The 12,293-nt window shown below is 48.4% G+C and overlaps 1 protein-coding gene across 1 annotated transcript; it reads right to left on the bottom strand.

Moving 5' to 3' along the window:
- Positions 1-3,950: 3,950 nt before the first annotated feature.
- On the bottom strand, positions 3,951-12,006 carry THNSL2 (threonine synthase like 2; the record flags this gene model as incomplete). The annotated part of the gene is made up of 9 exons (XM_079535104.1): positions 3,951-4,206; positions 4,334-4,485; positions 5,453-5,578; positions 7,920-8,068; positions 8,917-9,147; positions 9,628-9,780; positions 10,048-10,242; positions 10,881-11,155; positions 11,852-12,006. The coding sequence occupies 9 exons, from the start codon at positions 12,004-12,006 to the stop codon at positions 3,951-3,953; spliced, it is 1,692 nt and encodes a 563-aa protein (XP_079391230.1).
- Between the last annotated feature and the right edge of the window lie 287 nt (positions 12,007-12,293).

Raw genomic sequence — 12,293 nt, 5'->3', positions numbered from 1 at the left:
CAAAAATGCCCACAGAACAGCAAGATGTTGTGGAATGCATGAACTGTGAGGTAGAAAACACCAACTGAGCAATGTGAGACCGCACTGTGTCCCAACACATTGTATCTCCATCCCAATGCATCTTCTTCTAAACACATTGTCTTCATCACAACACGTTGTATCTCCGTCCCAATACACTACAGCTACACCCCAACACATTGTATCTCCGTCCCAACACACTACAGCTCCATCCCAACACACTGTATCTCCATCCCAACACATTGTATCTCCATCCCAACACACTGTATCTCCATCCCAACATGTTGTATCTCCATCCCAACACACTATAGCTCCATCCCAACACACTGTATCTCCATCCCAACACACTGTATCTCCATCCCAACACACTACAGCTCCATCCCAACACACTGTATCTCCATCCCAACACACTGTATCTCCATCCCAAGGTACTTCTTCCCATTAAATACATGGGGTAAGGAGCCCCAGCCATATTGTCCCTTCCTGTGAAGTGTCCCAATCTCTAGGGAACATGCCTGGTGAGATACATGGTTCCCGCAGAGGATGACTGGAGACTGTGGGCATCACCTGTTTCCTGGGATGCATGGACCTACTTAGAGGAAGGAAACTGGAATTTTTGCTGGAGAAAAGGGTAAGCAGCTGATGTTGAAATGAATTATTTCACGATATGGCCTGGATTTGTGCACAGCTCTGGAAGGCACAGAAATAATGTTTGTTTAACTAAGAAGTGTGTTGATCTGCCAGAGCCCTCAGCCACCTGTTAAGGTGTCAGATAGAGAGGTACCACCAGCATCCACCTTTCCACATGACTTTCCTCCTCACATCTTCCATCTTCCCATCAAATTTGTTCCTCTCCACTCAGCCTGTGTGGAAGCTCTGAGCACCCATTCTGGGGATGAATTGGGTCCCTGGGGTCTCATGGGACCTGCTGGGAGATGTCCCCAGGCCTGTCCGCACAGCAGGGCTGGGTTGTGTGGCAGTGCATTGCCCTCTGCAGGTCACAGCAATCCTACAGCATCTATGCCTTCCCCTCCATCTGCCAGAAAACAAGGAATCACACAGTATCCCAAGTTGGAAGGAACCGTAAGGATCACTGAGTCCAACTCCTGGCTCCACACAAACCAAACAGGCTTTTCCTGCCTGGAGAGCACCAAAAGAGGTTTCATAGTGCCTTAGATTTGTCCACTTTATAGGATATTTAGGAATTTAACCCTCTTCTACCTCCTGCACAGGACACCATCCCCAGCAGGATGCTTCAGGGGCGATATAGGAGCAAGGGGACCTATTCACTATTAATTGTTTCCTTTCTTCTTGCAAACAAAGCTCGGTGGAACCCCTCACTCATGCATCCTGCTGCTCCTGGCCAGCCGGATTTGCAACCTTCTTCTTGGATGTGGAGTTGCCTGCAATTTCAGGCCTCTCCCCCCTCACAGGGTGGCTTCAGTTATGATTAAGAGCTAAATTACAGCAGGGCAGTTGGCCCTGTCTGAGAACCACAAAGTTTGGGGAGGCGGCTATTAGAGGTGGTGGAGTTCAACCCATATAACATGCTGCAAAATGAAAGGACCTGCTGATGGCGGGGGTCAGATCTCAGGAGGGGGTAGATCTCACCATCACCTCCATCATTAATTAAAAGAAAAAAGCCATCACAAAGAGGGTGGTGAAGCACTGGAACGGGTTGTCAAGGAGGCTGTGGATGTCCCATTCCTGGAGGCATCCAAGGCCAGGCTGGATGTGGGTCTGGGCAGCCTGGTCTGCTGGTTGGCGACCCTGTACACAGCAGGGGGTTGGAACTGGGTGATTATTGTGGTCCTTTTCAGCCCAGGCCATTCTGTGATTCTATGAAAAAGTCAGCACTAGGAGCAAGTAATTGCCAAGCGAAAGGCAGCATTGTTACTCCAATACAAGGCCTTCAGCTGCATTTTTGCATCATTTTTAAACACTTCATTTTGGGGATGGAGGCGGCCTCACTGGTGGCACGTACTCCTTCTCTCCCACTGACTTTGGATGGGAAGCAAGCAGGGGGTGGTGAAGAGATGAGAAAGGCTGCCTGGGTGCTGGGCACGGCAGCTTGCAGCCCGGGCAATGCTCCCTGCTCTCCCTGCATACTCTGCAAATCCCCAATCCTGGGCTGATTTACTTCACAGCATTTTCTTTTACCCCGCTAAATGCCACTAAACCTTCAGACTACCCTCCCATTTTTTATCCTTCCTTTGATGTAATGGGGAATTTTTTTTATTTTTATTTTTTTTATGGCAAAAGGGAATTTTTCCCCCCTGGTGTAATTATTCCCATTTTTTTCTTTCCCTTTTTAGGCACAAAAGAATCCTGCCAGATGCACGGCTTGTGGAGGCAGCTCCCACATGAGGTATTTATGTATTTATATGTACATGATGGGAACGTGGTATTGAAAGTCCTGAAGTTTCAGTCTGAAGATAAGGGGAATTTCCCATTTCCTATTTCTTTCAGTGGAAATTGCCCTGGAAGAGCCTGCAGCAAGACTGGACCAAAAGCTGCAAGATACAGCACTACAATGTAGGTCCGGTGGCTGGCACCCCTATAATAACCACAGCCAGGGGACACAGCCACTATTTAATACTAACACTGAGCAAATTTTGGTAGCTGGGATGATTCCTAAAAGCAGATTCACTCCAGCCCTGGGTTCATTTCCAGCAGTTATGGAACAGAGGCATTTACTGCTTTGAACATTCTGGGCTATTAAACACGACTTAACCCAAGGGCAGCATGTTGCTTTGAAAGGTGTGCACTGCTGTGAGGTCGATTCCAGCTCAGATCCCTGATCCCATATGCTGGTTTTTCTCATCCACTTCACAAAAGAAAAAAAAAAAAACAAAAACAACCACCCATTTCTGTCCTTCATGTTTGCAACGAGCGTTCAAATCTTCACATGAGCTCTGGGAAGTGGAAAAGCTCCATGAGCAGCTCCTGAACCTCCTCTCCAAAGTGCAAACAAGCCCCTTGTAATCCAGCACAGCACAACTTTACGGGATACAGCTCCCAGGTCCCAAAAGTGCCCAGTCCCTATCTTGGTACCCAAAGATGGGATGTCACGAGTCCTTGCAATGGCAATTCTGCTTCCCAGAATGCTTTTGCCCAGCCCTGCAGCTCCATCCTTGCCTGCACATGCACCACAGGCATCTCAATCCCCATCTGCACACCCCCCAGAACTGAGCAGGCACCATAGACCTCAGGGAGGTCTGGGAATCCCTTCTCCTCACCCGGCCCCATTCTGAGGCTGCTCTAAGATATATCTTCAACTGCTAACTGCCATCCATGCTGACAAAATAAAACAAAACACAGGAATCAATGCAACAGAATCATGGAATGGTTTGGCTTGGGAGGGACCTTAAAGCCCATACAGTCCCAACCCCTGCCACAGGCTGGCTGCCACCCACCAGCTCAGGCTGCCCACGGCCCCATTCAACCTGGCCTTGAGCACCTCCACGAATGGGGCACCCACAAACCCTCAGGGCAGTGTTCCCATGCCTCAGCAACCTCTGAGCAAAGAATTTCCTCTTAATACCTAACCACAATGGCTTGACAGTGACACCCAGCATTACTCCTTCTGGTAGGTCTGGTACAAGATGCTCAGGGACAGAATCACTGAATGAAGGTAGGTGGTGACTGCGGATAATTTTAAGGGAGCTTTTTGTGACGGCTAACAATGATGAGACAAAGATGTTCCTTCAGCATTTCAATCAGCATTCATAACTTTATAGGAAAAAAAGAGAATACGATTGCAGAGTTCTTTTGTGAAAAAATTATTAAAGAGTCTAATAATTCAGAGTTAAAATATGTTCCAACTAATAATTAATTGCACAGGAAGCGTAGGTTTCTATCTCAATGTAACAGAGAGCTCTCGGGTAAAGGAAAATGAGCCCTGGGGTATCATCCAGCCACATCCCTAAAGCTCAGGCCTGTCCACTGACACCCTGTAGTCCCGGGGAGGTCAGAGCAGCACCCCGTTTCCCCCACCATTGCTCCACAGCTGTGACGCGGTCCCGGATCACTCGTGCCCAATCCTCGCCTCGCTGTAGGACAGTGGACCGGGTCTCCATCGCTGTTAGGGCAGTGATTTCAGGAGGGGTTTCGGGAACCAGGCCAGCTCGCAGCACAGCATCCTGAAATTTGGCAGCTGAGGCTGGAGCTAAGCAACAGCGGGGTGTGCTGAAAAGAAAAGCAAGAAATCTTTTGATGTCAGCCCCGAGCGGTAGGCAGAGAAGCAAGCTGGAAAGTGATGCTCTGGTCCTTTAACACAGCTGACCAGCACACCTGTCCCCATGCAGGTCCTTACCTGCTGGCACAGCTGTCCAGATGCGAGTAGTGGTAGTGAGCAGCCACGGCCGAGTGTGGGCACAGCAGGTAGTGGTTCTCCTCCCAGCAGCGCTGCATGGCTTGCACGATGTCCTCATCAGATGCTGAGCATGAGCGCAGAGTCTCCGAGACCTGCAGCAAGAGAAACAGAGGTTTGCATTGGGCATCATCACCCAGCAAAACAGAAACAGGAAGGCTGGAAGTAGCAACTGGATGGTGGTTTCCCCACATAATCAAGACAAGGGATGTCTGCTGCAGCTGGAGGAAGGTGCTGCTGGAAATGTATCCTTCCCCCAGTTTTGTAATAATGCATTTTTACATTATCTTGTCGATATATTGCATCTGTATTTTAGTAATGTGAGGATTTCTTCTTATATTTCTGACACGCAAGCAGGCCTAGGTGCTGCAGAAATGATGTTCGTTTGGGACAGCACACATTGGGTGTGATGAGGTAGATCTCTGCATCTCACCCAAAGAGTTTCACAGTTCAAACCTCCACTTTTCTCTTGCATTTCACTCTGCTTTGTACTCCTGGTCCCATTCACCATATCAAGGCTGAATGGCAGTAGTGGACCCCACACCCATTCCCCAACACCACACTCAGTTTGTGCCAGAATCCACTGCTCAGTCCACCCCGGCCTGACTCACTGCACAGCTAATGCAGGCACTGAGTGGCCAAGAAGGGGCGATTTCATATCCTACCTAAAAAAACTATAAGTGCTTTTATCTAAAGGTTTTTTTTTTTTTTTTTTTTTTTTTTTTTTTAAACATCTCCATGCACCTGCACTGACATAAAGCTCCTCTTAGATTTTAGTTTGGAAAGTCTCCAAAATGTGATTTTTTTAATTGTGAAAATGAGTAACAGAATCACAGAATGGCCTGGGTTGAAAAGGACCACAACGATCATCCAGTTCCAACCCCCTGCTGTGTGCAGGGTCACCAACCAGCAGACCAGGCTGCCCAGAGCCACATCCAGCCTGGCCTTGGATGCCTCCAGGGATGGGGTATCCACAGCCTCCTTGGGCAACCTGTTCCAGTCAAAACCAACTGGAAACAGTAAATCTCCTTCCACACAGAGGAACAGGCATGAAGGACTGACCTTTCTGTGCAAACCCTCCGGCAGCTTCAGGCTTTTGGACACAGTGAATTGTTCCATCAGCGTTTTTGTCAGGTGGCTGTCAGAACCTGAGAGCAGCCAGAGGATCCTCTCCACATTGTACGGCTCCTGGGATGACAAGGGAACACGTGAGCAGCAGAAATGGGAGCATCTGTCTCAGGGTGAGAGCAGCTGTATGGATTCTCAGATGTCTAATTTGGGGTGAGGCCCTGTTGCACCTTCTTCTTGCTGGTAGGTTTTGTGCCTTCTCCCTGCACACCTACATCCCCAAGCGCTCTTTGGGAACTCAATGTCCTTCAGACTCCTGACCCGTCTGAGCAGTCTGGCAGTGACCATCAGATTAAAACAACTTAATGAGGGGACAACTGATAAATTGACAGCGAGACCACATCTGTATAATCACCTTGAGGAAACCAGGCTAATAACACGCTATGTATTTAAGAACCAGAAATATACAGCGGTTTTACTGAGTGCTGCAGATGCTGCTATGAATCACACAGCTCTCATGTTACTTAATGAGACACTCAGCTCCCTGCAGGGCTGACCAATAATCTTTGTAAACATATAAGGAACATATAGGGCCTGACTGGACTGTATGGCTATGTAGCAATCGGTGTTACGACACCGCAGCAAAACTCAGTGCAATACCAGACAAAAGGGTCCCAAATGGGTCTCACTGCTTGCTCTCTCATTCCCATGTGCTCAGAAGCACTGAGCAACGTCCAGCCAGGTGGTTTGACCAAGGTACATTGTAGAAACAGAGAGGACAAGGAACACCCAATACAAAGTCCTCACCACATCTCTAGGATTCCTGCTCTGCTGCAGGTAAGTGCTGGCTTTGAATGAGTTCTATATACCTGACAGTGCCTATGACCTCTTGTTCCTCCCCTCCTGTCCTCCCCTGGCAAGTCATCGGGACTTACTCAGCCTTTGATGTCCTTATCTGGGTGGCTTACAGCTCCATTCCTGTTCTACATCTTCCCACCATCATCTTCCACTGCCTTCAGCCTGTAATTTCATTGTAGTATGGGTGTTGCCTGCCCTTTGCTTTAGGCTGTCCCCTGGTTTAGGCTGTCCTGACCCAGGTGTCCTGAGAAACTACTTGTTAGCACGCTTGGACTTTGATGACCTGCTACCAGAGGTGCCTCCAGCCCATCCTCCTGATGCCTCTTCTGCTTCCCTTTCTGCTTTTCCCACTCCCAGAAGTTTTCGTTCCACCTCCATCTGTTTCAGCTTATGCCTTCCTCTGCTATCCAGATCCAGTCAGTCTGGGCTGGGCCCCCAGTGGGAGCCTAGATCTTCACATTATTCATCTCTATGGTCTGTTTTTGTCCCATGTGCTAGAGCTGTCCAGAAGGACACCTGGGCTCAGTCAGGAGGATGGGTCACACTGAAAACTGTTCCCAAGGAAAGTTTTGGCTTGTGGACATGAGCTAAGTCTTGCTGCCTGAATTCAGGCCCAGAAAATAAATCCCCTGGCTGGCTTCTGATGCTGAAAGTCACAGCGCGCGCTGTGATTCTTCTGGAAGTTCTCCTTAAAAGGGTCATCCACACTATAAGCTCTGCTTCACCTTCATCTTTCCAGTTAGTCACTAGCTGGAGACTGCAGAAAAGGCAACCAAAAGGGAGAGTGAGCCCCACATATTCATGTTATGGGAGGAACTTCAAACTGCAGGCCACAGCAGCCCAGTGATGGGAGCAAACAACTTATTCTCCGCAAAACACCGTACTCCTCCATGCTCCCAAGTTCTCCCACTGTGTTTGAACGGCTCTTGGAAAATTCTAGTAGCTTAAGGCCATGGTGATACAACACCAAGTATTTCAAACCTAGGTCACTTGTTTGGAAGCAGATCCAATCCCTAAGGATCACAGGGTAGGTATGAAAGAGTATTTGCTGTTATTATTTCCTGGTATTTGTCTCCAGGCACTTGCTTTCTGTCCCCCCATGACTTTTCATTTCTGATGCCTTTGCCTGCTGGGACTTGTTTTGCTCTGCACAAACTGCAGACGGTCATAGATGAGGCATTTCTTCAGGGCTACTCCAGCTTCTTTCCTTCTCTTGCTCTTGCTGCAGCCTTCCAGAAGCACCAACAGAAACCCTGGGACGTGACAGGATTTATACTTTTCTGAGTGTCACAGAGGTGTTGAGAAAATCGCCCTTTCCTTCCAAGCTCGCACATAGCAAATCTCCAGAAATCCACCATTTAGCAACAGAGATTACCAAGTCCAGCCTTGAAAAGTATGGGAGAAGGTGATGTTTGATCTATCTCAGCTCAGCAGTCTGCAGCATAAATGCTCAGGATGACTCACACCTCCCAGTGCATCACTAAGAGGCACTGCCAGTGGCAAAATTACAGTCTTATAAACCAGGTATAGCAAAGTACAAGGAAAAAAAAATCTGAAAATATGCACGTTCATTATCTTCCATTTGTTCCAATTCATTATCTACCTGAATATCCATGGCTGATGCTAATGTAGCCTTCACACGACCTGAGAGTGAGAAATCTCCATCTTTAACAGTCCTGTGAATGATGTCGTTGCTGTTAACTGCAGCAACCAGCTGAATTGGAAGACCCATCTTCTGGGCAATACAGCCAGCTAGAAACAAAAGTGAAAAAACACATGCATACTTGAGAAAGAAACATTAAAAACAGATTTAACAGAGAATTTGTTTTGTAAGCTGACTGAGCATCCAAGTTCAGAAGTGAGCACAAACGACAACCCCTAATAAACCTCCAGATATCTATCTTAAATGCCTTGGTAGAGCCCCGTATTACAAAATCCTAGGACAAAATGCACCTCCTGGCAAACCAGCCCACTGAACATCTCCAGATCTGAAGATGGATAGGCAGGAGATTGAGAGGTCAGACAGGTGCCACTCCAGCAAAAGAGAAGAAGTTTGGAGGTTCTTGGAGATTATTAATAATGCCTCAGATGGGCAGCCTGGAAATACAGTGAAAGCAGCTGAGTGCATTAAATCCTTTTCATACTACTGCTGTGCCTAATTCAGGATGGAGGCAGTCAAGGATTCACACTGAAAGGGCCAGATTAGGCAGTCAGGAGTGGCCCTCTTGACAGCACGCTATCTAAATCAGGTAAGACAAGGGAGAACTTCACACCTCTATTGAAGTCTTACTTGGGAAATCAGACCCACAGTATTTTCCCTCTTTTCTGGACCAAACATGTTCTGTCCTTCTCCAATGCGTCCACCCTCAAGATAGCTACAGTCATCATTAAAGGGTTGTTTCAGATTTTCTGCACCTTGCAAATCATCAGAGACGCTTCAGTGAGTAATAACCAGACATGAGTAATAAAATACAAGTGGTTCTGAAGAAATCCTACCAGAGAGTGGGTGTTTTAATAAATAGCAATGCCCAGCATTTGCAAAACATTTTCAGGTCACAGAGCACTCTTTCTCTTCCCTAACCCATCTCTCCTCCCTTCACCTGTGACATTTCCCCCTCCTCCTGTTGGCACAACAATTTCCACCACTGGCAGTGTGGTGCTATCCAGGGTCGGGGTGCACCGAAAGTAAGCGTAGAAGTAGTGAGCAATCTGCACCATAATCCTCGACCAATTGACCGAATTCAAGCTCATCAGGTTGTTCCTTCTGGCAAAATCGACATCAGCAAACAGTTCCTTGATAGGCTCATCGATTTCATCGCTGTTCCCTTGAACTGTCAGAAAGAAAAAGGAAAGAGTAGATGTGCCAAAATCAGTGCCAAATCAATGCCATGGGGCACAAAGCATTTCTGCTCAGAAACAGGGCCAGACTGAAGTCCTGGGGTTTGCTGCAGCCAGGATTGTCCTGAGCTGTCTGTCTGTCTGTCTCAGGGGCTGTTTGAGTTGGGGTTACTTAAACCATAAAATTGGGGGAAAAAGAAGTGGGGTCACCCCTTCATCCTTTAGTTTCAATAAATGGTGTTCAATTCAGTGCAGGTGAATGGAGACCAGAAGAGAAAGTCTTGAACCACTCGGTCATCAAAGTGGGAACACGGGCTAAGAGCCTCTCCTTAGCTAGACAGCAGGGCATAGTCACTGAGATGGAAATGACCCAGCTGGCTGCAGCAGCAAAACCAGCAGCCCCTGGAGATATTTAGGGTCACAATTTCAACACAGCAGGGCCACAACATGGACAATTCTACAATAATGCCAACCAACAAAGACGTGGACATTGTCTTCAATGACGGTGGTCATCTGAAGTTCCTGTATCTGGGTGCACAACCCTTTGGGTAGCAGAACAAAGATGTCCACATTCTTCTGCCCTCTCACACTCTCAATTGCTGAGCTCCCTGTGTCCCCTGAAGTCCCTGTTTCAAAGCAATGAAGAAACAAGAAATGCAAACGTTGACACACCAATCAAAATTGCATCACCAGACTTCAAGAAAAAGATGCGGAGGTGCTCCATGAGATACTTTTGGTTAGAGGAGCCTCCTTGGCATTGACAGGATCCCTCATCAGTCACCCATGAGGCAACACCACTATTCTGGGGCACTTATATGGTGGGCTGTAGGATGATGGCTCTCAAGGTAAAAACCTTCCCAGAAGCTTTCCCCCCTCCAAAGAGAAATACTCACCAACCAGAACATTGATGTGCTTCTGCTTTTTCTCCAAGAAATACTGTAAAAACTGCCCAGTGCAGGACAATGACAGATCCTTGAACGCGTAAGTAACCCCATGCCAGAGCTCCAAAACATTCAGCCCATCCTTCAGCCTGGACAGATGAACAACATCCTTGTGTCTGAACTTGCTGAAAGCCCTGTCAATCAGATCTAGTGGAAAAACAATTGAAAGTGCTGTCAGAATAGGTACAGGACAACTTATCTGTGGTTGCCTGCATCTGTGCTCTGTGTGCTCCTGGGAAACAAAGGCAAAGACTCTCCGAGCTGGAGAGGTGACATATCCAAGAAGTTGTTTTTAGCTATTAGGAGGAAGCCAGCCAAGCTCCATTGCCTTCAATAGCTCCGCAGTGAAGAACTCTAGAGGAAACCTGACACAACCAAAGCAAACTGTTAAATCACAAAATAAAGGAAACTTTTATCATTAGCACACTGTTGAGACAGAGGTTGTAGCTGCCCTCTGGTGGAAAGGATGGTTTAAAAACATTACAAATGGAATCACAGAGAGCATGGAGTAGCTGAAAGCCATTGGCAGAAAGGTAAGGTCTGGTGCTAGAACTGCACTCCCCCAGCAGTCAGCAGGGCCACAGCACTAGCAATTGCTATTGCAATCATCACAGTCCCCATGTGCATGCAGGGTACACATTTTCCAAAAGGTAACAAGCCCCAGCAAGGTGACAGAGGAGAAAGGGGCAGAGAAAAGGTCAGGCAATAGTGCAGCGGGCTCCATCTTCTGGGCACTGTGAAGATGCTTAAGCTAAGGCAGCACCCAAACACCCCAAAATCCTCACAGGCATCTCTGCAAGCAGCTGCCACTTGAGACTCACCGCTAAGTGTGCCACGTGGAATCAATTCAGGCTTGACAAAGAGGAAACATATCTCCTTCACCAACTCGGGGTAGGAGAGGTGGCTCCATTGTTGCAGTGTGGGCCTGTCCAGCGAGGGGATGCAGCTGGGCATGAAGAGCCCACCATCAGGTGCATAGCCAGAGAAGAGGGCTCCCTCGAAGTCCACGGCCCCCGTGCCTCCCCGTGTGCTGATGTACTCCATCGGTGCTGGGTGGGCGCTGCGGTCACTGCCAAAGTCACGGGTAATCTGCTCTGCTGGGAGCATTCAAACTGACCCTAAAATATTTCCTATGTAGACACATGGGGCTGGAGGATGGTGTTGTGTGGGTTTGCTTTGCCTGTGCCCTTCTAACGGTGTCCTGGACATGTTTCCTCTACTCAGTCACTGTGTGGGCACCTGGTGTTTCCTGAGGGCTGGGTGCAAAAGCTGGAGCTTTAAGATAAAATTACTTAACAATTTTTTTTTTAAAAAAAAAAGAAATGGGAAAGGAGACAGTAAAGAGAGAGAAGGAAAAGGGGAAGGGAAGAGGGGGGAAAAGGGAGGGAAAAAAAAGAAGGAAGGGGGGGGGAAAGGGGGAGAAAAAGAGGGGAAGGGAAGTGAAGGAAAGGAGGAGAAAGAGGTAAAGAAAAAGGGGGGAAGGGAGGAAAAGGAGGTAAAGAAAAGGGGGGAAAGGGATAAAGAGAAGGGAGGGAAGGGGTAGAAACGTGGGAAAAAGGAGGGAAAAGGGGGTGAAGGGGGAGGAGAAAAGGGGAAAAAAGTTAGGGGGGAAAACGGGAAAAAAGTCAAGGGGAAAAGGAATGGGGGAAAGGAAAGGGGATAAGGGAGATTATGCTTCTAGAGCAGCCTGTTTTTTTCGAGGGAGTTGAACACTTGAAGTAAGGGCAGCATTTAACTCAAAGGGAGCGCAGCAAACCTCCAGGGTTTTTTTTTGTTTTGGTTTTTTTTTTTTTTTTTTTTTTGCGGGGGAGGGGCGAAGCCTGCCGGCCTCCCTTGGCCAAAATACTTCTTTCCTTCTTCCATCCTTCCCCACCACCCCTCCTTCCAACAACACCGCAGCGTTTTACCCATCCCGCTTCCCCTCCCCCCGGCCCGCTTCGCCCCGCTCTGCCCCGCGGCCCGCCTCACCTCGGCGCCGCGCCTGGGGCCGTTCCCGGGCCGTTCCCGAGGCTCGCAGCCCTTTGCTGGCTCCGCCCCGAGCCGTGGAGGCGGGTCGGGGCGCCCTGCGCAGCCCTCGGGCGGCCCGTTGCGGTGCTTTGCCGCCCTGTTTGTAAAGCCCTTTTCCCTTACATCCGAAATAAAAAGGTCCATTCGCAGCAGGCTGGAATAAGCCGTTGGCGGGGCATGGCGTTGCTCTT

The sequence above is a fragment of the Tetrao urogallus genome (assembly GCF_951394365.1).
Source record: "Tetrao urogallus genome assembly, chromosome: 4".
In the NCBI taxonomy this organism is placed as follows: domain Eukaryota; kingdom Metazoa; phylum Chordata; class Aves; order Galliformes; family Phasianidae; genus Tetrao; species Tetrao urogallus.
Note: the sequence above shows the minus strand (reverse complement) of the source record. Positions and strands in the feature narration are given on the sequence as shown.